Below are 26,982 nucleotides of genomic sequence, written 5' to 3'. Positions count from 1 at the left end.
GTTGCACACTTTTGACCAACATTACAATACCTACTGCAGGGGTATACAAATATGGTAAAATTATCCTAAGGTGACCTTTTTATCGGTCCATGCCAAAATATTGGTCCAATCAAATATATCAATGAATCTATTATGAGTTTGTATATATATCAATGAGCCTTACGGAAACAGCAAATCTTATTTGCCATGCGGGGAGACTTCTGACCAAAACCAGATTTTTTTTTTTTTGTTTTTATAAGCTTGATTTTATGTATTGGATCTTCTCTTTATGAGTCTAACAATAAGGTTGGAAATATTAAAATAATACTTTCACTAATAGTTTAATTTAACTGAATAGAGACTACATGGTCCTAATAATTAGCGCCTAGTAATTAATTAGGTCCTAATAATTAATAATTGGAAGGTCGTTGCGGTGTAGGCGGGAACTGCTAGAAATTTGCGTGAGGGCTCTCGCGAGATGATTTTGATGTACTGATAGCCCGTTGTAGTACTTTGTTGTAATTTGTGTTATCTCTTCTCTGACGAGTGGTATGTCAATGTCCCTGTGAATGTTTGCATTCCGTACGTACCACGGTGCCCCGGTGATGGTTCTGAGAATTTTTGACTGTGTTCTTTGCATTATGTCCACACTGCTGTTACTGGCATTCCCCCACAACTGAGAGCCGTACATCCAGATTGGTTTCAGAACTGTGTTGTATAGGAGTACCTTATAGTCCAGGCTAAGGGGCGAGCGGCTATTGATAAGCCAGTGGAGGTTGCTGGCTTTGAGCTTTAAATGAGTTCTTTTGGCTTCAATGTGGCTGCGCCAAGTAAGACGTCTATCGAGGTGTACGCCAAGATATGTCACTTAATTTGCTACCGGAACCACTATGTTGTTTAGAATAAGTGGGGTGCAGTCTTGCCTGTTAAGTGTGAACGTTACGTGTTTGCATTTTTGTTCGTTAACTTTGATTCGCCAGTCGAATAGCCATTTCTCCTCTGCCACCAGGTGTTTAGCAACTTGCGCCGCTGCTTGCTTGGGGCATCTCGATCGGCTTAGGATCGCTGTGTCATCAGTAAAAGTGAATGTGGTGAGTTGCATGCTCGTTGGGATGTCCGCCGTGTAGATAAGGTAGAGTGTTGGTCCTAACACGCTGCCTTGAGGAACTCCGGCACTGATGATGTAATTATCGGACATGGAAGCATTACATCTTACTGAGAATTTCCTGTTGTAAAGGTATGACTTCAGAAGTTTATGAGTGTTGGTTGGGAGCATTTCTGTTATTTTGTGCATTAAACCTTGTAGCCATACTCTGTCGAAAGCTTGTGATACATCCAGAAATATCGCAGTGCAGTACTCCCTTTGTTCGATTTCTGATTTCTGAAGTTATGCGGTTGACTTGCTCGATGGTTCCATGTTTTTTTTGAAAACCGAATTGATGAGTCGGGATTTTTTTGTGTGTTCTGAGATGTGGGGTAATATGTGCCAAGAGGCATTTTTCGAAGAGTTTTGATAGACACGTTAGTAAACTAATTGGTCTATATGATGAATAGTGCGGTCTTTGCCAGGTTTTGTTCATTTATGATTTTGAGCAACTCGTGTGGTCTGAATACAATTGGATCATACGAAGATGTGTCGATATCTGATGTTGCTGGCAGTGAGATCCCGTTTGATGCTGTGTTGGGCTGAAATACATTTTGAAGATGTTCTGCAAATCTCTCGGCTCTTTCTCCGTCACTGCGCGCCCAGTTGCCTGTGGATGTCCTAATTGGTATTGCAGGTTCTATTGGTGCGCTGAGTGATGAGTGTGCTCTCCAAAGTGGGAACTTGGACCTCGTTGGGGATAACTGCTCTATGAAATGTTTTTGGGACCTTTCTTCTTCTTGACGCAGTGCAGCTGTGAGTCTTCGTGTAGCATCTTTAAACCTTTGTTTTGCAGAAGGTGATCTGTTGGATTGCCAGTCTCGCCGTGAGCGTCGCTTTGCTTGAACAAGCTGTTCTATTTCCACGTTCGTGTATCTATAATTTTACGAGGTTTCTTGCGTTTGTGGGGTTGACATGCGAACTGCTGCGACCAAGACGGATTCAAGGGCGTTTGTGGATAAGTTGATATCAGCTTCGTGAAATGTTTTTCGTGACTGCAAAGTCTATCAAGTCTGGCACTTTTCTGGGATCTGTTGGCCAATATGTAGTTGTCCCAGGAGACACACAGTCTAGCTTGTTGCTTGGATTTATTATTGCGTTGTACAACTGCCTTCCCTTTGGAGTCACCAGTCGAGATCCCCAGTGCGTATGCTTGGCATTAAAGTCTCTTGCTGCTATAAATTGTTTGCTTAGAGAGTTGAAGTAGTCCATGAATTGGCATTCGGATATTGTAAACCGAGAAGGACAGCATACGGAGCATATTAAGGAATTGAGCTAACTCAAGATTGCGCTGTGAGACGCCGTTGGCGTTCCACAGTGATATACGAAGTGGAGCCATTGATTACTTTGATTGGTTTTGAGCAACAAGCAGCTCAATCAAAACGTTCTGGTTTTGCACAAGATCTTATATAGTTGTCTGCATGAATGACGTGAAATCCATCATACTTTGTTGATTATTACATATCATTTCTTGAAATTTGTTCGTTGACTGTTCTCCTGGTTGGTGAGGGGAAACTGATGGTCGTGGCTTGGTGGGGGCGGTGCTTTTTAGGCCCATTTTTAGAGCAGCTGCAAAGCTTTTGTCGGTAAACTCATTATAAGCTGAAGGTTTCACGGATGTAGGGGGTAAGACATCACGCGTTGATTTCATAGGTGTAATGTGTGAGCGAGCAGTGGTCACTTTTTGGTGTGTACGACTTTTCAGTTCCTTGTAGACTGGACAGCCCCTGTAGTTAGCCGTATGGTTGCCTCCACAGTTTCCACACTTTTTGCTGCTGGGATCCTCTTTGTTTTTTGGGCATTTATGGGAGTCATGAAGTTCTCCACAAACAACGCATACTGGACGGAGCGTGCAGAAAGTCCTTGAGTGGACGTATTCCTGACAATTATTACACTGCACCGGCCCATTTCTCTTATGCGGCTCTTCTACGGTTATTCTGCGGTGAAGTAGGAACTGGAGAGTAAAAATTGGATGCACTTCATTTTTTTTCAGAGGCTTGGATTTGGTTTTGGGTTCAAGTTCTACCTTGAACAGAGGTTGAGGCTATCTTTCTCTATTCAAAATATTAGTAACACTTTTAACATTTTTAACATTTAAACCTTTTTCCTTTATTGCGCCTGTAACTTCGGCTGGTGTTACTTCCGGTTCAATACCTTTAAGTACTACTTGCTGGCCTTTACTGCTTTTTAATTGGTACGTGTAGAAGTTTTTATTGTTGTCGTTTAAATACTTCGACAAAATTTTGTAATTTACTTCCGTATTAGTCTGAACTTTTGTTTCGTGAATATTTCCCTTTGTTAGTGGAATTATGTGAAAATTGTCTGGTCCGATTAGATTTAGTATTGAGCTTACGAGAGCATTAGAACTTTTCTCTCTAATGTAAATCGGCGGCGGTTTGGGCTTTTTATTGTCCCCTACGATGTGTTCAGGGGGTATTTCATCGGAGTTATCTGCCAAAATAGCAAATCTGTTTGCTTCTATGGGCTTCTATGATGTGGATTGTTTTGCGGTGCCGCGAGTTATTTTGGCAGAATTACCAAGCCTGCGGGCTGAGCTTACGTTTTATTTGTATGTACCGATCCAGGCCAGTCTGTACGGCCGAACGTTGTTTAGAGGAGAGCGCGCTGGTGTAAGGTGCTGCATTATTTGCTTGAACAGCAGATTTCGATGTTGCAGTAGATGGTATTGCGCGAGCAGTACTATTGTAGTCGATACTATTGTAGTTGTTGTAGAAGTAGTGACTGGTGACCGTGGCTAAGCAGGTTGGCATGAGGGAGGGGTATGAGGTTTGTCCAACAAGAGCGCTGGAGAGCAAGTGCGCGCCCTGCCTAGCGATGTTGGATTAAGTTGATTACTCGGGCTTGGAGTTATTGATCGCGGTTGGGTAGTTTTTGTTGGGTTAGCGGTCGCGTTGTCTTAGGTTGACACGAATGAATGGTATGCGTTGTTTCGTTGCAGAGAGAGCCGACGGTCGTCTTGCTGACGTTGGAGCACCGAAAGAGTGTCGAATTCACTCATAGCTTAATGTTTTGGATTTTCTTCTTGTTTATTTACACAAAATGTACGAAGTTCATCGTACTAAGCGTCTTTTCGCCCACTGTGTGTTGATGTTTATAGCTTGCACTTCTTTTATTTAAATTACTTGTAAGAAGATAGGAAAAAAAATATAAAAATAAACACGTCTGCACTCGCCAACGATCCGATTCCTTCCAAAACCAGAAATGGTTTCAATTAAAACCTCAAGCGTGGGGTGATATGGATCTTCAGGGGTTGAGAGGGACAAAGCTCTGAAAAGAGTGGTACCATGTAGATCTGGATGACCAACTGAATTTCTAACATGGTTGATTTGCCGTGAAATCATAATGGTTGGCATCGGATAAAATATATGAATAAATTAAAGTTAAGCCAATAATTACTAGCAGGTCGCTATTGGATATTAGATTGGAATCTGCTATTCAGAGACAAGTGATGCCAGGTGGTTCGGAAGATGGAAGTTGGAATGTGGAATGTAAAAACATGTAATAAACAACGTTTGAGCAGACAATATGAATTTAACGCAGATATATTCGAAATCTCTAGTAACTTCCCTAGCAACTTTCTTCAGAAGCGATATTAGAATCAATAAAGATTAAACCCTTCCCCCTCTTCGCAGAGGTCGGTCACGTCTAAAAGTTTCAGGTTTCGGTAAAGACTACAAAGAGTCTAGGGAGCTTACTTCGTAGGCTTCTACAATTCGGATGGGTAAGCTTGAAAGAAAATTGGACTGATTGGACTGTAATTGGACTGATACTGGGAGCTTGACTCCAACAGATTTAGAACCCCTGAAAGGGTTTTGGTGCCACGGTTAATAATACCGCGAAAACAGTTCGTTCCGAGGTCCGTGCGTTGGGTTACCCTGTTGAGTGGATGATAAGGGGGTTAGTTCTTTAGCGGGACTTTTACAGCGGGAAATGGTATCACAGACAGATGCAGAGGCAGGCACATTCGAACTGTAAGACACCTTCCAACAGCCAACAGCAGATGCAACAGCGGAGACTACTGTGGTAACATGGGCTCCAATGCGAACATTCATTGTAAAAAACAGATAAGAGGTCTTAGAGACGTCATCGACTTTTTCGTCAAATCTGGCTTTATATAAAGGCGAGTTGCTAGAAAAATTTAAAAAAGGCGGACAGCGGGAATTCTGGCTTTTTATTTTATTTTTTTTTGCGCGGTTCCCACTGCATACGTACAGCCCCCCTCCCGTCCAACCGACCGAGGGACGCTGCCGCGTAACGTACGGCTCGAATCGCGGGAATAGATCCGAGATAGATAAGCGAGGATTAGGAGAAAGATATTACGAGGAAGAGTGTTGCACAGATAAGGCGGTTAATATAAGCGATTTAAGATTGTTAGTAGAGCAAAGTGACAAGATGTGGTAGAGACCATTGTAGTCCGAACATAATACCCTGGAGGGATCGTGTTGGGCATATGTCGAACTACAATGGCTGAGGAGCAGAGGACGAAAGTTTCTGGTCCTTCTACTAGGAATGTTAAAATTTAAGCGTGTTGGTAAGTGCTAGCTGTCTATATTTCCATAAATAAGATTATATAGAAACATGACCCCCAGCATCGTTCTACGATTTGTTAATGATGGTAAGTTGATTAGTAAAAGTCTACTATGATAAGAGGGGAGGTAAAGATTTGCATCCCAATTAAGTCCCCTAAGCGCAAAAGTAAGGAAGTTTTTTTGTACAGATTCAATGTGATCTTGGTGTACTCCATATTGAGGACTCCAGACACACGATCCATACTCAAGAATCGGACGGACCAGTGATGTATATAACGTTTTAGTTATGTACGGGTCATTAAATTCTTTTGACCATCTTTTAATAAAACCAAGCACACCCATAGCTTTATTAACCATGGTAGATACATGGTCGGTAAATTTAAGTTTCAAATCTAATAGGACACCTTGATCGTTAACCTGAGTTAATCGTTCTAAGGCGTTCCCATAGAGAAAGTACATAGCCTGGTGAGGACTAGATCGGTAAAAAGACATAAGTTTACATTTCGATCCATTAAGCTTTAGGTTATTTGCTAAACACCAATTTTGAAGTTTATCCAAATCGGATCGAAGTCTAGACTGGGCGCTAGTGAATTTATACTGAAGGCATAGCTTAACGTCATCAGCGTACATAAGTACAAGTGAATTAGTTAAGGCAAGGGGCAAGTCGTTAATAAACAGAGTAAAAAGTAGGGGTCCAAGATGGCTTCCTTGGAGCACCCCCGATGTGGCGCGGACTAAACGCGAGGTAACATCTTTAAAGAAAACACGTTGGGTTCTCCCTGATAAGTAGCTCGAAATCCACATAAGAAGATCAGTTGGGAATCCCAAAAGACTGAGTTTACTTATAAGAAGCGAATGGTTAACAGAGTCAAATGCTTTACTGAAGTCAGTGTAAATGACGTCTGTTTGTAAGCCATTCCGGAAGCCAACCGTGATAAAAGATGTTAGCTGCAATAAGTTGGTAGTGGTGGAGCGGCGCTTCATGAAGCCATGCTGGCAAGGAGTTATTATTGAACTACATAGGTGTTGCAAATGTGGAGTGATAAGTTTTTCAAAAAGCTTTGGAATTGCTGACAATTTAGAGATGCCTCTATAATTAGCAGCGTCGGATTTTTTCCCTTTTTTATGCAGTGGAATAATGAAGGATTCCATCCACATAAGGGGAAAGATCGAAGTTTCCAGCGATAGATTAAAGAGTTTAACAAGCGGTTTGCACAGTGCCTCGGCGCAGTAGTTCAGAACACAGCCTGGTACTCCATCAGGGCCTGGCGAATACACGGGCTTAACCTTAAGAAGATCCGATAACACACCACTTTGATCGAAAGATGGGCAAAATATAAGGTTGGCTGATTGGATATTATAAGTGTAAGGCTGAGCTAAACTGCTGCTAGGTGAATAGGTAGTTTGAAAAAACTGTGCAAAGAGATCGGCCATTGCCTGATCGGTGTTCGCATAAGAGTTCTCAAACGTAAGCAGTGGGGGAAAAGATACATGTTTACGCTTAGTGTTTACAAAGTTATAAAACTGCTTCGGATCCTGAGTAAACTGAATACTGCAGCGGCGAATATAACTCCTATAACATACTGCGTTATGCACGGTGAAATTGGACCGAGCTACTAAGTATCTTGAATAACTAACTGTACAGCCAGATAATCTATGTTTGTTTAAAAGTCTACTCATACTATTCTTTAAATTTATAAGGTGCCTTGTATACCAAGGCGGATTCGTTGAAGCGGACGGATATTTCCACGGCACGCAAGCGTCGAAAAATATGTTCAAAGTGTAATAAAATTTTTGTAATGCGATGTTTATATCCTCGCATGCCAGTAAATCAGACCAATCAAATTCCAAAATTAACTTATTTAATTTCGTAAAGTCAGCCTTACGATAGAAACGAACTTTCTGAGATTTAACTGTAGACTTATGGTCAAAAAAGTAATTATTTTCGATTTTGATAAATGATTGTTTTTTCAATTTTTTTGCGTATGATCGTCAGCTTAACAGCAACGTTATAACAAATTTAAGAATTCCAAAAGACTATAAACAGAAAGATCGGGATGCGTGGCTCAAAAGCGAAGAGTTTAAGGCTTGGGCTCGTAGAGACGACACCGACGAAAGGCGAGTTTTGCTACTGCAAATGTAAAATTACCTCGAAACTTTCCGATTTGAGCGCCCTTGCCGTGACAAAAAAAACACAAAAGTACTTCAGGCGGATTTTAACAATCCAATAAATTAGATTCTGTGACTTTGCCAATCAAAACGATGGAACAGGAAGCGGGGAATTTTTACTTATGAGTTTTACCAAGCACCAAATATTGACGAATTAATTGATATTTTAATATAGTTTACTGTTAACTAAACCCGACAAATATATTTAAAAAAAAAACTGACTCTTTTATGGCTTCATTCAAATTTTTTTTGGCTTTATTTTATGGGTTTTCACGTCAAAAACAGCTTTTTTCAAGAAAAAGTTGGCAACACTGTTTATTCGGCAAAAAAAGGGCTATTTTCAATAATTTTATATAAAGAATGAAAAATTATATTACAACTTTTAAGTTTCTTAAATATACATATTTGAAGAAAAATTTCTGAAGTTTTCAGAAAGAAGTAGCTCCGCCCGAGTTAGCTTTCCTTTCTTGTTTAATTATCTGTTGTACCTATTATCTGCCGGTGACATATTTATGTACATAAATTTGCATAAATTCGAAGGATTTCTAAAATTTTCAGAAAGAAATATTAAACAGTCAGCCATTGAGATGTAATTTCTGGTGACCCCTCGGAAAAACGGTGCTTTTCGGAAAAACGGTGTCATCCGAAATGATAAGACCAAATATTTTCATTAAGTACAGACCTAAAACTAGAAACTGAACAACGGAAAAAAAAAGAGTAAAAATTTGATATTTGGGACACCTTTTTGCAAAAAAATTCAAACTTTGGTGAAATTTGTTTAACTTTTTTTTTTCAAATAGTTTTTATTAACAAAAAAAATTCAAGTTCTCGAGAATCGTATATCAAAGGCCTGTGGAAAATTTGATCAAGATCGGTTGAGTAGTTTCCGAAAAATCTTGTCAACCGACTTTGAGAAAACGCGTTTAAAGTTTGCGCTCTGCCTAAACCTGAACTCGAGCAACCACCTTTTCAAGGCTGTATCTGCGAAACTTTTATTCGAATCGACTTGAACATTTTTTTCCATTTTCTTTTTCCTCTGTCTGTGCGCTGGCGATTGCTTTTTCTGCGCTCTGGTTGCTGCTGGGCAGTTGCCCACCGGGTTATCCTCCCCCTTTTGGGCCTGAGCTTCCTAGCTTTACTTGCGATGGGGGTGCTCTCAGTCTGCCCAGCCTGGTCGAGCGTTCAGACTTACGGCGGAACGGTCTTTTGCTCTCTTTTCACTGTTTCGGTGCCTACTCGCTCGCATATGGTATACACTGGCCTGGGCATTAAGGCTGTTCGCGCCGGTTTCACCGGGACTCTTCCTTCTAGGATGGAGTGGATGTCTTTAAGCTTAGATATGAGGCTCTTCTGCATTTTATACCTACTGCCAGGTGACTAAGAACTGCAGACCACTGTGGCACAGACACAGACCTCTCAGCCTCCCGTTGTGGGACAGACGCTAGCGTGTAGGTGCTAGCTCCCTTACACCCGGGCTTCCGCTACAGGTGGACTGGGAGGTAATAGTTTTGTGCATGTGGGAGCGCTGCATGCAACGATGCGCCGAAAATTTCGTCCTGGCGAAGGGAGTTATAACTCTTCTACTCGGTCGCCAGAGCCCCTTTTATGAATGAACCGCAGTAGCGGAGGGATTGACAATTGGTCCGCTCCATGACCTTCATTACCTCGTAGCAGGCCAGTGTTTTCCGACACCTTCCGTGCTATGCTGGCCAAAGGACCGGGCGCAACAGCACTGTTTTGTATGCTACCCTTTTTGTCGGCCGTAGGATAGCTTGCGACCCCTGGCGGGCCAACTCTGCCGATCAGCTACACTAACCACTGAAGAGCCCAACCTAGCTTGATGATCGTTTAGAGTGTCTGCTCCGTAAATTTAGGAAATTCGAAGATCGCACCAAGCCCATTGTGGAGTGGGCCAAGGAGAAGTTTGATTGTGAGGTGCATTTCGGCCCGAGTCAGGCGCCTAATTTATGAGGGTTGAAATGCAGCTCTGAGTTGCTAGGTAAATCTTTCTTCGGCGATTTCTCTCCCTCGAACAGTTCAACAACCAAGCTCAGGGTGGTTGATGGATCTGCTGCCACCTCATCTAGGTTTTCACTGAATGACGATTTGATGTCTGGTCCGGTTATCCAGCCAAAGTTACTGCACATACTTCTAAGGTTCCATAGCCATCGGTTGGCTAACACAGGAGATATCTGCAAAATGTACCGATGCGTCAGAGTTTCTTCGACACGATTTTTATTTTAATGATCTAATTTCCGGAGGTAGCTATCAACATGATGATGATGGCAGAAAGTTAACAAAGACCTGCGCCTCGTTGGTATTCTACGACTGATGGCTTGCTATTTTCATTTCACCGATAGGCACCGATATCCGACACGACTTGTCGGACCTGATATAGCGAAGGCAAAGATCTTTCTAAATGGCCATGGCAACTTGATATGTATGGATTTTGTGACGTCAGCATCGAGGGGTACAGGGTCTTAAAGTCATTTAATCTGCTCAAAGACCCGAGTCGCTCCTCTAACAACTTTCAGGGTGACGAAATTGGAGTTATCTGAAGTAAAGTTTCTGGCTCGGCTTCTTCCCGAGAATTTGACGTTGAATTTTGATAGTCGTCCAATTATATTTGGCTAGAAGCAATCTAGCAAGTCACTCTGAACGAAAGTTAGGAGTTATTGGTGTGGATTTTTGCGGCCCCTTTAATTATAAGCCGGAAGTTCGGAAAAAGGCCCCCGTAACATGTTACGTTTCATTTGTTTTGCTACCGAAGCCTTCCACCAAGAGCTTGTAAAGGATTGAACTGCTGTGTAATCAGTTCTCAAACGTAAGCAGTGGAGGAAAAGATACCTGTTTGCGCTTAGTGTTTACAAAGTTATAAAATTGCTTCGGATCCTGAGGAAACTGAATCCTGCAGCGGCGAATATAACTCCTATAACATGCTGCTTTATGCACGGTGAAATTGGACCGAGCTACTAAGTATCTTGAATAACTAACTGTACAGCCAGATAATCTGTTTATTTCAAAGTCTACTCATAATGTTCTATAAATTTATAAGGTGCCTTGTATACCAAGGAGGATTGGTTGAAGCGGACGAATATTTCCACGGCACGTAAGCGTCGAAAAATATATTCAAAGTGTAATAAAATTTTTGTAAGACATTGTTTTTATCCTCGCATGCCAGTAGATCGGACCAATCAAATTCAACAATTAACTTATTTAATTTCATAAGTCAGCCTTACGGAAAAAACGAACTTTGTGAGATTTAAGTGTAGACTTAAGGTCAATTAAGCAATTGTTTTCGATTAAAACCTCAAGAGTGGGATGATATGGATATAAAGGGTTAGAAATGGGCAATGTTTTGGAAAGAGTAATTCCATCAGGATCAGAAACGAAACCCAACTCCTGCAGTCGACCTACGGAACCAGAGCTACCAGCTGGTTACCATCAGACAAATGATCAGAAACGAAACGAATAGCGGACAAATGTTGCCAGTAGGGAGGGTTCAGACGAAGGTGGTATGTAAGATCAGGTAACGTATAAAGATTGACCGGACAAATTGATTTTAGTAAAAAGAAATTTAATGTCACCAAACTCTTATGATTTAACCTCTTCAGAAGCCAATTTGGAGTCTACAGAAATGAACACTCCTCCTCCCCTTATCTTTCTAACTTAAAAAACACCAAAGTTATGGCATTTCCGATAAATCAGTTATAAGGCAGCTATAGGAGCTTAGATACTGCCTGCAAACATTAGAAGGATGTGTGCAAAGTTTCAACTCAATGGCTCTTAAACTGAGAGTCTAGTTTACGTAGAAACAGACGGACAGATGGATATGCTTTTATCGACTCAGAAGGTGATAATGATCAAGAATATATACACTTTATCGGGTCGGAGATGTCTCCTTCACTGCCGCTCACTTGTATAATAAATTTAGTTTGTCTTCTCTTTATTTTATCTTATCGCTACTGTTGGTCGCAAGCTGACTTTGCTCTTCCGCTCGGCTTCAACGGGCTTCATCTTTAGTATTATGTTATAGAGCTTTTGCTTAGCCTATGTTATACGTACGCAAAATAAAAATTAACAGAACGTTTTAAACCAGGGATGTCCAGTCCCATTGCTCTCATTCCTACTTCGTTGTTGGATTGCTCTGTCATATGGGTAGAGCAAAGTCGTATACGTGTGTGGTTCCCCGTATAGGTAAGGCAAATAACAATAACAATTTTCCATAGATTAACAACACTTAAAAAGTTCCAACACTTTTCGAACTAGTGCGAAGGCATTTTGTTGGATTGGAAATAAAAAAAAAACTATTGCACATATGTATTTGTGATTTTGTGCATCGGTATTGGACTTTGCGTAAAACGTCCTTGCAGGAGGATAAAAAACAAGAAAGGAAAGCTAACTTCGGGCGGAGCCGAAGTTTATACATGGGGGGGAGGGGAGGGTGCGGTGTTTCAGCCTATCTGGCAGCCCGATCGCGTAGTAGGATCCTATCCAGAAATTTACAAAGAACTGCAGCGAAGTTTTACCCGCTGAGGAATCATCGTGCTGGCGGAACGGGCGCAGGACCAGCAGTCATAGAGAAAGAAGGCCACAAGCGGCCATTTGGAGGTATACGTGCAGCTCAGACAAGGCAGGTCGCGGGTCGCAGAAGCTAGGTGAGTCTTAAGGCTAGGTCATGGTTGTGCGAGCCTGACGTAGGTGTTTTCGTTTAGCTAGGTCAGGGGTACCAGCGTGCGAGCTAGTCCCCTAGTGGCAGCGAGGCGTGGTGCGAGCAACGTTCGGCCAGAAGAAGCAGAGCGGGTCACAGTTGCGCCGCGAATCTCGCGGTCAGGCCGCCCACGAGGCGGGGCTGAGGATGGTCATCGAAACCAAGTGAGGAGCTAGTATCACAGTGAGCTCGACCTGAGCTGAAGCAGTCGGAGCGTTCGCGGCGCTTTAAGGGGCGCTCCGCCGGAGTTTCGGATAGGGTTCGGCCCTAACCTCACAGAGGTCGCCGTGAAGTAGGCGTCATCCTGGAGTAGTGAAGAAGGACGGAGTGCTGGCGGCGCTTTTGAGGAGCACCCCGTCGATCACAGGAGCCGCCGTACAGTAGGCGTCATCCTGGAATAGCGAAGCCAAGGACGGAGTGCTGGCGGCGCTTTTAAGGAGCACCCCGTCGATCACAGGAGTCACCGTGAAGTAGGCGTCGTCCTGGAGTAGCGAAGCCAAGGACGGAGTACTGGCGGCGCTTTTAAGGAGCACCCCGTCGATCACAGGAGTCACCTGTGAAGTAGGCGTCGTCCTGGAGTAGCGAAGCCAAGGACGGAGTGCTGGCGACGCTTTTAAGGAGCACTCCGTCGAACGGAGGAGTCGCCTTGAAATAGGCGCAATCCTATAGGAGCAGGAGCGAAAGCGGAGCGCTTGCGGCGCTTTCAAGGAGCGTTCCGTTACTCGGGGGAGCAGCCGTGGACTACCCGTCGGCCATAGAATAAGAAGCAGGGCAGGGCGCTTGCGGCACTTTCAAGAAGCGCTTTGTCGATCACGAGAGCGGAGAGACTCGACCGGCTAATGGCCTAACGGTGCCGGAAGCGGAGAAGAAGAAGTAGTGGGCGGAGATTTCGCGTTAGAGTACTGCTGCTGGCTGTATGTAATTGTTGTTGGCGTTATTAACGGGTTAGGCAAGGGCCTCCCGAATTGCATATTTTCTCTTCCAGCCTCGAGTAGTGGAAGCGCTTCAACGACTAGTCGCGGATACAAAAAGTGAGTAAACTTCGATCCATGCCAAGTCAGCTGAAGTGATACGAAATTCTCCGATCAATATATTTCCTCTTTTTCCGAGTTTCAGCCCAAGAGGCTTCACCGGTTAGACAGTCGACCACACGCATGGACTTTATAGTAGCGGTCTCTTAGCAATTAAAATCCTGTGTCATGAAATCAAACGCGAGTCCACAAACCCTATCAAATCGAATACACATTTAAGTTCACAAATCTTTAGCGTTAAGATATTATTACGCATAGCCAGAAGGAACATAAATTGAAGTATTAGGATATTTAGGAAGCTAGGATAAGGATGTTATTTAGAATTTTAAGGTCTTTTGTTAAGGAATAAAAAAATGAAGTTTATAATGGAGTAAGAAAACATAATTCGCCGCGTTTCATTTGCCCTCGCCCTGCCGCTAGCCTAGGCCATGCACATTCTTGGGGATCCCCGAAGGATCCTGATAAGCACTGTTCACAGGAGTCTGAGTTTGACCTACGTTGTTCGTGGGGTCACGCACGCATCATATTCGATATAATTTATGATTCCCGAGGCAGCATCGAGGAGAGAGAAAGGGGGTGTTCCAGAACCCACCCAATAGCCGACGAGATCTGGCCGGACACCGCGTGCAACCCTTTCCTCTCATCCGACATTTCCAGAGATGCCACCTCACAGTTCGTTACAGAAGTTATAGCATTTCCGATCAATCAGTTATGGCAGCTATAGGATAAAGTCGGCCGATCCTTATGAAATTCGACAAATCAGATTTTTTTTTCCAAAATAGAATCTGTACCAAATCCCATCTTTCTAACTTAAAAAACACCAAAGTTATGGCATTTCCGATCAATCAGTTATATGGCAGCTATAGGATATAGTCGACCGATCCCGGCCGTTCCGACTTATGTACTGCCTGCAAAGGAAAGAAGGGTGTGTGCAAAGTTTCAACTCGATAGCTTTAAAACTGAGAGACTAGTTTGCGTAGAAACAGACACCCGGACAGACGGACATGCTCATATCGACTCAGGAGGTGATCCTGATCAAGAATATATATACTTTATAGGGTCGGAGATGTCTCCTTCACTGCGTTGCACACTTTTGACCAAAATTATAATACCCTCTGCAAGGGTATACAAATTAAACATGTCCGTCTGACCGTTTGTCTGACAGTGTCTATGCATTTTACTCGGAGTGTATTAAAGGTTCCTATTTTTCATAAAGCCCTGGATTGCTTGCAGGCAGATCAAGTTTGAAGCTGCAATAGGAACGATCGAATCAACTTTTTATGTTTCAAGATATTTCAAAATAAAAATAAATAAAACAAAAAATTTTCGCTCTGCTTCCTAAGTTAGCTTTTCTTCCTCGATTTATTTTGAATAACCTAAGCCTCCAATATCGATATCACCATTTTGGAGATCTGTTGTTACATGGAAGTGGTGGAACAATGGAATGGAGTGGAACAATATTTATACCCTTGCAGAGGGTATTATAATTTTGGTCAAAAGTTTGCAACGCAGTGAAGGAGACCTCTCCGACCCTATAAAGTATATATATTCTTGATCAGGATCACCTCCGGAGTCGATATGAGCATGTCCGTCTGTCCGTCGGTCCGTCTGTCCGTCTGTCTGTTTCTACGCAAACTAGTCTCTCAGTTTTAAAGCTATCGAGTTGAAACTTCGCACACACCCTTCTTTCCTTTGCAGGCAGTATATAAGTCGGAACGGCCGGAATCGGTCGACTATATCCTACAGCTGCCATATAACTGATTGATCGGAAATGCCATAACTTTGGTGTTTTTTAAGTTAGAGAGATGGGAATTGGTAGAGATTCTATTTTGGGAAAAACAATCTGATTTGTCGAATTTTATAAGGATCGGCCAACTATATCCTATAGCTGCCATATAACAGATTGATCGGAAATGCTATAACTTCGTTGTTTTTCAAGTTAGAAGGATGGGACTTTCTGTGCATTCTAATTTGGGCCAACTTATATGATCCGCTAAATGTCATCAGGATCGGCCGTCTATATCCTATAGCTGTCATATAACTGATTGATCGGAAATGCTATAACTTCGTTGTTTTTCAAGTTAGAAGGATGGGAGTTTCAATGGATTCCTCTTTTGGCAAAATAATTCGATTTGCCAAGTTTCATAAGGATCGGCCAACTATATACGATCCGCTATATATCTAATAATATAAGATGCGTGGCGCCACCTAGCGGACTGCGACTCAACTGCAAGAGTATATAAACTTCGGCTCCGCCCGAAGTTAGGTTTCCTTTCTTGTTTTACACCACTTATTTTTGGAATCGATTAATAACCAATAATTGTAATAAAATATTTTATCAGTTCAATCTGCTTGTAAGTATTTTTTTTGATACACAATACTTATTTACGTATTACCTGGAACCGTTGAGTTATGACTTCCAGTTGCTGCTTTGTAATTTTTGTTTGCCGCTTCGTCATATCCGTGGGCTGTTTTGCATTAAACGGATACGAAATACATCTTGATATAAATACATACAGTTGAATTCGACGTTTCCGTTCTTCTTCTTCGCGTTCATGTTTGTCCTGAAAAAATAAAGTTTATAAAATATCTCGAAGACAGTAACATGACATTTTATAAAATTAACCCCATTACCCAATGAAACTCGGAAGAAACTTTGCCGGTAAAGCATTGGCAAAGAACTACATTCCCTTTCACTATCTTTTATGAAACTATATCATATATCGTCGCTCATATTTGAATAAAGAGCGTAGAAGAGCGACGTTGTTCAGCCGATTTTGTCACATTGTCGACCTTAAATATGTTTTCAGTCGACGAAGGACCGAAAAACTTCTCTCATTTGAACACGATGACCCTGGAATTGTTTTCAACAGAGGCGATCTCTCAGTTTCTCTACAGCATCAAGTGATTAGCCGCGCCCCCGAGTTCTCAAATGTTCGTTCGGGCTTCTGCCCGTCAGACATATCCACACATATAACCAAAATCATTGTATCAAATCTGATCAAATAAATTACGCCTATTAAAAACTGGAGTTCTCAACATTAATAAACGAAAACGCTCGGCAACTTCACATTTGGTGAACCCCGACATGATTGTGCTCGGGAAAAAAATTAGTTGAATTATTTTCCATTGAGAATTGGAACTTTGATTTGGTTGAGACTAGTGCGCGAAATAAAAACATTTTTTGTTTTTTCAAAACAATCTTTTTTTAGTCAAGTTGCTGTTGACCTTTTTGAGGATCTTCAAGGATAGCGGTCCTCCTTGAGACATTTCCGGAAGCAATGAAAAATGTGCGGCTTAGGGAATTGGAAGGTATCGTCGCGGATTTCAGGAGCACGCGTCAACTACAACGATGCGGCGAGGGAGGCACGATGCATCCTGGACCAAAAGATTATTCGGTGCTCCAGTTTGTTGCCTGTGAGCTCAACGGTACTTCTGCCCCCAATTGCGATGCGTCGTTTCCACGCATGCATCGTTTGAATTTCGAACCATCACTTTTAGTGGAGGTTATGCGGAGTATCTTGAATTCCGGTCACTATTCTTTGCCATTCGGGATACAAACCCATGTATAAGTCGGGATGAGAAGCTTCAGCAGTTGTGGTCAAGCCTTCGTGAGTCTGCCTTGAAGACTGTGCGTTTGTTGGAGCTGGAATAAATGCCGATTACTAGGCTCATTTTTCAAGCTCATGTCAATAAAATACAGCAAGAGCCGTAGATTTCGCTTCGGCGACGAGCCTTCACGAGCTTTCCGATAAATTGAATTCGCATTTGTGAGTGTTGGCAGCTAGTGCCAAGACCTACGACCCAATCAAGATGCATCAGCAGGTCACAATATACAAGCATCAGACCTACTAGCCTATTAATAATGTAACGATAAGCATAAGCCAATATCCAACCTACTAACCCGGCACTAGTCGATGGCACCGGAAGCAGAATCAGCATTTTCAGCGGGAAGAATGACCGACTGACCGAAGCAAGCAGCCAGTGGAAAGCAGTACATGGACAAACAATCTGAGTCAGCAGATTCAGAGGTGGGTGACCCTGGCATTAATCTTAGTTTTAGCACGTCCATAAAATTGACCTTTCTTAGATTTAATGATGTATAATTAAGCATCTTATATAAGAGTTGTTCTTCTGAAATAAAAACAGTTGCGAGATCAGAGTCAATAGTGCTGAAACTACGGCACTAAAAATTGACCTACTTCATGTGATCCTACTTCTACTTTGCGTGGCTCCAGTGTGAACGGACCACAAGTAGAATCCGCGGCATACCAGTCTACTTCAAGTGTTGCTCCCGTGAAACGGACCACAAGTAGACCCCGCATTACCTAACCACTTCGAGTGTTGCTCCCGTGAAACGGACCACGAGGAGATCCCGCGGCATACCAGTCTATTTCGAGTGTTGCTCCCGTGAAACGGACCACCAGTAGACCCCGCGTTACCTAACTTACTTCGAGTGTTGCTCCCGTGAAACGGACCGCTAGTAGGACCGGCCGATAAGGAATCAGCCGAACCACCATACCACCGGTACTTGAGGAAAACCAGCCCAGGACTTCAAGCACCCCACATCAACTTCAGCCTGATCACAGTAAGCGCCTGGTCAACCCAAGCAGTCCCTTGCTGAATCCAGGTAAATTTAGTCCGACTATTTACGGTCTTTGACTACAACTCCGGGACCTACCGTTACTCCCACGAGTTCAAGTTTGACATAGTTACCGCATAACGCTCTACGGACGAACATTTGTGGAGGCCCCGGCGAGATCTCCCCCCCCATTGAGGTACTCAATAATTGGTGCGTTGTTGTTGGACCGTCTCAGTGAACCGACGTGTACCCTTGCGCTAGAAAATATTTTGGATCTTAAAACTAATTACTAAAAACCTAATGTTAATACAAAAATTTTTGAATCATGTGGGTGAGATCTCCAACATTGATAAGATAGCAACGATAATTCTATCCGACCTGTTGTCTCCTTCGCCTTGTTGCGCGCCCTCGTAACCATTCTCCTTGGGCATCCCATGAAGTACTACCTTTTTTCTGGTTGGTCAGTGCGCATACAGGACTCTTGGTCCTCTCTTGACTTTGCTTCTTGCTCCCTTTTGAAGATACATGTCACCCATGCCAGATAGGAGGTGACTTCTACTCCTTGAATTTCCTTGGTTACTGGCCCTTCCACTCTGTGCTCTTCAGTTGTGAGTTGACAATCAAACTTTGTCGTGGCTCGTTAGCTTCCGGTGTCCAAGCCGTCGTATTACCGACGACTTGTTCTGCCTTGATATTAGGAGCTGATTCCGGTCGCACTGGCCCCATCACAATCCATTCAAGCGCGGTATTTTTTAGTAGTGGCTGTCCTTCTCCTTAATATGCCTGTTGTGGCCTCATAAGCTGGGAGATGATTTCGGCGCCCAACAACAGATCAATATTCTGGGATCGGCTAAGCGCAACTGAGGTGAGATATTTCTTGGCGCTTGAATAGGGTGGGATGGTTGATTGGGCATTATTTCCGGTAGTACAACGACGTCGATTTGATCTTCGAAGTCAGTGGTTAATGATGATAGGGTCACCACAGCCTTTTTTCGTGATCTTTTAGTTGTTCCTCCCAGTGCAGCTATGTTCAGGGTTGATGGCTCCAATTGTAGTCCAAGTGTGTCAGCCATCCTTCTGGTGATTATGTTAATCTGTGATCCTGAATCTAGGAGTGTGCGACATTTCTGAGGGGTTCCGGCTGGTCCATGTATTGCCACTTGGGCGGTTGGTAACAGAACGGTGGGCATATCTGTAAGCAGGGCTGTGGCTGAACACACCCATCGTGATGAACTGGATCGAAGTGGAGCAGCCGATTTATTTTTCTCCATTTTTACTTGACTGGTTGCCTGACGCTCAAGATTTTCTAACATCTGCTTCAGAGATTGTCGATTGGTTGGATCGGTGACGGGTAGTTCTAGAGATGACAGCGTGTGTAGGTCCAGTCTTTCCTCAATGATGTGTATCAAGATTGGCTCCCAGTTGTCTGTTGACACCTTGAGTGCGTTGAGAGTGGCGATCGTTCGGAGCACGGTATTAGTATTATGTAGGCTGCGCAGCTGGTCCATTTATTCTGGGGTGTCCGAAAAGGTCTTGGATCGCGAATTTAATCAACAGCCGTTCATTTTGGTATCGATTCTTTAGTCGTTGCCAGGCATCCTGGTAACTGGTCTGTCCGCCAATTCATGTTGAGATTAGGTTTTTTGCTTCACCTGTTACATGATTCTCCAAATGACGGAATTTTACTGCATCACTGTAGTCTTGATCGTGGATGCATTCCGTAAAAATTTCGTAGAATCGTAGCCAATGCCGGTAGTCTCCGTCAAACTTTGGAATTTCTACTGGTGGTATTACAAACGGAGGTGCAATCGCGAGTTTTTGTGTTGATGCTGAAGTTGATTGCGATTCTTCGCTCAGAAATGAAAAGTATTCTACTCGTACAACCTGATCTGTCATCGGTGTGTCCATCATTTTTAATTGCTGGTTCCAGGTCGATGAGATCATGGTATCCCGTGACGATTTCCTTCCATAGCTCCTTCATGTGTTGTCTGACGTGTGTGGACACTTCCTGTCCTTCGGTGTGGTTGCACAGAAAGTCTTCCATATCGTCTAATCGTCCTTCATGTCTTCGTTTTAATGATGTTAATCGAAGGTCTTCTCCTTCGTTTCCTCGTGATGATTGTGCCTTTGGCTCGAGATTTTCGCCTGTTTTCCGGGGCCTTTGTGACGGGCCTGACACTGATGGGATTCCATCCGAAAATATTGCTTCATATTTTTTTACAAGCTCTTCTAGCGCTTTGGCCTTTGTTCATGGAGCTCATGGAGTTTGCATCATTTTTTTTTAATCTGGGTCCATGAGTGAGTGAGCTGTCTGAGTCTCTCCTCGAAGTATGCTCCCTTGAGTTTACGCTCTGCGGAGTCCTTAGTGAAGTTTTTTATTAGCCTTTGAATGGCTATGTTGCCTTCAATTTGCTCATCAATGAGCATTTTGATTACGGGGTCTGATTCTGATCCCATTGTTGCGATGTATCTCTCTTTGTTTTTTTTTTTTTCGTTGAGTTAAATTGCGTTGAGGCTTGTGTTCAAGTTGTGATCCTAAAGGATCACGTCAGGGTCACCAAATGTTCGTCCGTAGAGCGTTATGCGGCAACTACGTCAAACTTGAACTCGCGGGAGTAGCGGTAGGTCCCGGAGTCGTAGTCAAAGACCGTAAATAGTCTGACTACATTTTTAGGGACTGCTCGGGTTGGCCAGGCGCTTACTGTGATCGGGCTGGAGTTGAAGTGGGGTGCTTGAAGTCATGGGCTGGTTTTTCTCAAGTACCGGTGGTATGGTAGTTCGGCTGATTCCTTATCGTCCGGTCCTACTGGCGGTCCGTTTCACGGGAGCAACACTCGAAGAAGGTTAGGTAACGCGGGGTCTACTGGTGGTCCGTTTCATGGGAGCAACACTCGAAATAGACTGGTATGCCGCGGGATCTCCTCGTGGTCCGTTTCACGGGAGCAACACTCGAAGTGGTTAGGTAATGCGGGGTCTACTTGTGGTCCGTTTCACGGGAGCAACACTTGAAGTAGACTGGTATGCCGCGGATTCTACTTGTGGTCCGTTTACACTGGAGCCACGCGAAGTAGATAGTTTTTAGAAAGTCTTACTTTTTGAATCGTTTTACAAAGGGTCACATGAAGTAGGTCAATTTTAAGTGCCGTAGTTTCAGAACTGAGTAACGAGACTATTGACTCTGATCTCGCAACTGTCTTTATTTCAGAAGGACAACTCTTATATAAGATGCTAAATTATACATCATTAAATCTAAGAAAGGTCAATTTTATGGACGAGCTAAAACTAAGGTTAATTCCAGGGTAACCCACCTCTGAATCTGCTGACTCAGATTGTTTGTCCATGTACTGCTTTCCACACGCATTTCGGCTTCGCTGGCTGCTTGCTTCGGTCAGTCGGTCATTCTTCCCGCTGAAAATGCTGATTCTGCTTCCGGTGCCATCGACTAGTGCCCGGTTAGTAGGTTGGATATTGGCTTATGCTTATCGTTACATTATTAATAGGCTAGTAAATCGTTGTGTAAATACTATCAAACTTTTTCATCATCTCATAGGCTGATTTGCATTCACCTATGTATTCCAACTGTCTGTCAGTGACTGTACTCATAATCATCATCCTCGCTTTTAAGTCTCTCTTAGTCCAGTCCGCTTCAGCTTCCTTATCGGTCTTCATGCTTGTTGCTTGTTGTTTGCATTCTTTGTATTCCAGCAGAACCATCAATCTCAGTTTCCAACTTGTGAAGTTTGTTCCATCGAAGACGGGTATTAGGGTGTCTTCAATTCTTGCTTGAGCAGCCATAGTTATTGCCTTTTTAATTTCTGCATTGTTTTCGTCTATGTCTTTTTCAATTTTTATAGCAACACCTTGCATTGATCAGTTTTTTGAATTCAGTGTAGAATTCCTAAAGCACTTTTAAAGCTGTTCTGTTTTCTTTTATTGTCTTTTATATTTCTTTCGCTTTTAGTTGTAGTTCTTCACTTGGTCTTTGTCACGTTTTTTTGTTTCAAAATTTTTAATCTGTTCGCATCTACGTGTTCCTTTGTAATGTATGTGAGTATTTGCTTACTATGATGATCGATTTAATTAAATGCCTTCAAACACGCTTCACTTTAATGCAGATGTTCTTATTTTTAGTATATATATTTTTTTCCTTAAATTTGAATCTTTTCGTTCGTCGTGCCACTTTTTCGTAGATTTGTGTGTATGAGTTCGCAAGCTCTTTACTTGGACTAAAACTTTTCTTTTAACTGTTTATTTTTATTTTATACCAAAACTATTCACTTTTCCTTTACTTGTTTAATAAACCTTGTTTAATTAACCTTGTTCAATTAACCTTGTTCTGCTACCATGTTGAGATTCGAGTTTTTTATTAAGGAAAAGTTAATCTTGTTCTTTCAAGCTCTTTTAATGAAGAAGGAGAAGTAAAGCATAATTACAATCGTTATCGATAAGGTCTAATTCACAATAGCTTATTATAATATTATATACTATACGGAATATCTTATTTACACTAGCTTAAATATAAGTAACTCTAGATTATTATATTTATACAATTCAACAGGTCTGATGCTTGTATATTGTGACCTGCTGATGCATCTTGATTGGGTAGTAGGTCTTGGCACTAGGTGCCAACAGTGAGTCTTGGCAAGTATGGGCACAACGGAGCAGATCTCCCGCACACAGTACAAGTGGAAAGAAATGCAGGGTGACTCGGGTTCCTTGGATTCCATTCCACCGTAGGAGTCTATCGCCAGTTTCTTCGATCAATGATGTCGGTTTTTGGAGAGTATGGATTTGTTGAAGACGGATTCTAAGGATTTCTAAGTTTGTCGCCTGAGGATCGTTTAGGCGATGTTCGACGGCTGCATTTATGCAGTAAGTGCCTTTGATTCGGTGGCACCTCTCCAATACCAACACCCCCCTCCCGAATTTTTCGCATCCAGCGACGCTGTTTCTCGCTCAACGGCCTCTGCCGCCAATTCCTTTGTCACCAAGGATCGCTTTGGTGATGTGGTGCTGCTAGGCACCGAAACCGCTATGGTGTTCTATCGCCTGCTGAACGCTGCTCGCAGGTACACTTAGTCACTTTAAGACAAACCAGCTGCAGCTGCGGAAGATAAGGTCTCCGGTGTCAGTATCCGGTATAGGAGACGCAGGGATCTCTATAGATGGGTTTTATGCGTAAGTCTGCTTGCAATCACACTGCTCGGGCTACTTGGCGCAATGAACTGCTATCGCAGCCTCCAACATCACCCAACTTCAGCCCAATTTTGCGTTAGATAAAATTGGTCTTTATGGCAGCTGAGCGGTCGCGACTATTCAGCCTTCAAGGCACTTTAGATGAGAAGCTCGATCAACTTCTTCGCCAGTTCTGGGGAGTGGAAAACTTCATCGATCCAATTACGAAGGCGTCAAAGGAAGAACTGGATTGCTGAAGTCACTTTGTGTCAAACTTCGTGAGGTTAGAGAGTGGTCCCTCTTCAGTCAGGGTGCCAATTAAACACAACTCCGGTGGACTGGACGAATCATACTCACTCACTACGTCGCTTCCAATCGTTGGAGAAGAAGCTTATTTATCAGCCCGAACTGCGCGGTTAGTATTCGGCATTGTAAGGGTGTATCTTAACCTAGGAATCGAGATTGATAGATTGTTCTGCCACATCACTGTGTAAAAAAAAAGGACACCACCACGACGACACGTAGAGTTTAATGTGTCCGCTGCTACTACTTCGGGTTATACCTTGAATGACATGGTCCTGTTATTCAACCGAAGCTTTTTCACATCCTGCTCAGGTTTCGTTCGCATCCGGTAGCGCTGACTGGAGACATTTGTAAAATGTACCGTTGTTGAGGATGGCCTCGACCGACAGCTACTTGCGGTGTATTTTGTGGCGAGATTCTTCTCTGGATGAGCTGCGAACATACAAATTGGAAACTGTTACATATGGAACAAAGCTGAAGGGGAGTTTTTACACGGAGTGGCAGGAGATCTGCCCGAGCTTCAGTCACATCCAACGTCCCGGATTTCCGCAGCTGGCGGTTACGTTTGGAACGCTCGTGGAAATTCATGGCCTTGAACTCACCGGGGATGAGGACCTTCTCCGATGTGCGAAGTCTCGTGTTTCGTCTCTTAAGACGTTAACTGTGTCAATGTTAGAGCTGGCTGAAGCTAAATTGTTGGTAAGAATGATGGCAGAGGTTTTCAGACTAGGCGCTTAAAAAGGGAAGTATGTTAGTTGGTGCGACTAGTCAGTTGTCATTTGTGATATGCTGGATTCGATATGAGCCGGCCTGTACTGTACTGTAAATACTCTAATTCATTTCCAGCTCTTCACCGAGTATTTACGTACGTCTATAAGGTTGCCAGACGGGTCCGTCATAAACGAATTACCGTTCATGATCCTAAGACGGGGGCTCCCATGCTTATGTGTGTTGTTAAGCGCGATCATTTGTGTGATGAAATAAGGACGCTGCAGAGAAAGGGAATGGTTGCCTCCGGCATCTTGCTTCCGCCAATTGCGATATCCCCCTTTTTCGATCAGTTTGGATTACTTACGGGTATACGAGTATACGGGCGGCTCAAGAACAAGGAGCTATCCGCAAAGCATAATAATTAATTTTAAAGGACAGAACCTGCATTCTGGATCTCGATCGTGGCGATGATACTTTCTCAGTGTTGGCGATTGGGGGGAGAAAGACTATGCTCAAATAAATGCGTAAGATATTTTTGAACGAAGCCTCGTTTGTTGAAGCATCGATAGTCTTCGATGTAACCGGCATTGATTTTTGAGGTTCTCCCTGTATAAGTCAGCGTTTTCATCTGTTTCACGACAAAGGCCGTCCACTTAGAGCTGACGAGGGAGCTTTCCACGGTCGCCTTTCTGCATGCACTGAGGTGATTCATTTCTATCAGAAAGAAGCCTCGACAGACCTGGTCCGACAACGACACCAATTTCGTTGGAGCCAAAAATCAATTGAGAGAATTAAAACGGTAATTTCTTAGCGGCGATCATTGAAGAGTAGTCCTAGATTTTTGCCTTTCAGGGTCCATTGAATGAAAGTTTATCTTTCCCCCTTCTCCCACTTTGGCGGCTTGTGGAAAACTGTTGTTAAGACAGCCAAGTATAATTTTTACGGGGTCGTAGGCTCGGCTGCACCAGGCCTACGAATTGCAGACGCTTGAGTACAATATTGTTGCGATGATACATTCATGGCCGTCCCTCTCTCTGAGAACTAAAACTATAACTCTATACCCATATCGCCAAGCGTTGTGCAGTGCCCTTATAAAAAGAACATTATACGAATTTAGTAAAATTGTTTAATCCAAGTATAGTTTTGCTTCTTTTTTTCCTTTCTTTTTGCACTTTTTGTTAACATTTGAGCTCTTCTGTAGCTCTCTCGCCTTTACTAAGTCTCGCTTTCTACTTTGTATTAATGGTTTCAGAACAGTGGTCGACGGTATTTGTATTTGTATTTGAAACTGTATTTATCAAAGTGAAATATTATATTTTCTGCGCGTTAAAGTCTTGCAATACAACGATTTCATCGTCCCAGGCCAACGTTTTTAAATATGCTGGCTTAACTGCATCTGTGTCTGATATTATTTTCCGCTGAGATATCAGACCGATAGACCAAGAATGGGTTTCCGCAAAATCATCGATCAACTTAGTGCGGTGGATTCTCAATTCAATAGACTCGATCTTGTGAATGAGTCTCCTAAAAGTAAAAAATGCCCTACTAATAATGTTAAAGCTTCAAAAATCGCTTGACAATCTGATCATCCCGCAATCATGCAGACGCTTATTTCAATTGCCACCCAATATAGGAACAGTGAGAAAAAATTCAGCTAACAAGTTTCCATCCATGAAATCACTTTGTGGGGCTTAGGGAAAAATATGAAGCACCAAAAAATAGATTCTTAAAGCGGCAAGGAGCAAAAACTAATGTTGGGAAACTTTTTCCAGCAAAAAATTGTCAGGGATAGCCCAACGGGTTCGAGTCGAGCTCGAGAATTCAAATATTTCTGTTATTTTATTTATTTGCTTACTAATTTTTATTTTTGTTATTCAAATACTTGGTTTTTACGAAACACCAAGGGTAATTTGGTTTGGGTTCGTATTCAATAAAATTCTGTTCAATAAAAGACTTAAAAACATAAGTTAAGTACTAAAATAAATATGAAAAGATTAAGTGATATGATAAATTATATAAGTTAACACCCGGCACATTCGAGCCCCTCCCGTTGCTCAGCATTATTCGCCCCATACTACTACTACGCCCTGAACTCGACCCCAGACTCTTAAACCCGAATCCGCAGCATAAGCAATACTCGATATTCAAGTGTTGTGGGTTCAACTACACCCGGACATGTCGCAACAGTGCAACTATGTCACAAGTGTGCAACTATGCACGCTGACTAGAATGTTTCGGGAGAGCTGACACACACTCTAAGTGTTACGCTGACTCTTGACACCGGATAGCTGACTCCACACCCGCTGACACCACACACGCCGACACCACACACGCTGACACCACATATAGAGTTGGAGTGGGAGATCGGCCGATATCGAACTAACGATCGAAGGGTCACAACTCTGGGTAGTCAGTCTTCTCCGGACCACAGAACCACGATGCCGAATCCAAATATTCCTAAAATTACTTCCCAATTGTTACATTTAACTACTATTTCCAATCACTAATTAAGGACTTGACGAATGAATTGTTAGCTTAAGACTTGAACAATAAATTGTATCAAACCATGAATATGAACGGACTTCTAATCATCAGGTGATAAATGGAAGGACACCTTAACTGGCGCC

At 42.8% G+C, this 26,982-nt stretch overlaps 1 protein-coding gene across 7 annotated transcripts in view; it reads right to left on the bottom strand.

Moving 5' to 3' along the window:
* The window catches only part of LOC6501769 (calcium-dependent secretion activator), a 338,872-nt gene that overhangs the window by 231,530 nt on the left and 80,360 nt on the right, over positions 1-26,982 (bottom strand). For all 7 annotated transcript variants that reach the window (XM_001967162.4, XM_014903838.3, XM_014903839.3 and 4 more), the window contains exon 4: positions 15,981-16,148. In XM_001967162.4, the coding sequence (XP_001967198.3) occupies positions 15,981-16,148 (168 nt within the window). The remainder of the gene's footprint in view (positions 1-15,980; positions 16,149-26,982) is intronic.

Source organism: Drosophila ananassae (assembly GCF_017639315.1).
Source record: "Drosophila ananassae strain 14024-0371.13 chromosome 4 unlocalized genomic scaffold, ASM1763931v2 tig00000061, whole genome shotgun sequence".
In the NCBI taxonomy this organism is placed as follows: domain Eukaryota; kingdom Metazoa; phylum Arthropoda; class Insecta; order Diptera; family Drosophilidae; genus Drosophila; species Drosophila ananassae.
The sequence above is the reverse complement of the archived record's forward strand: the minus strand, read 5'-3'. Positions and strand labels throughout refer to the sequence as shown.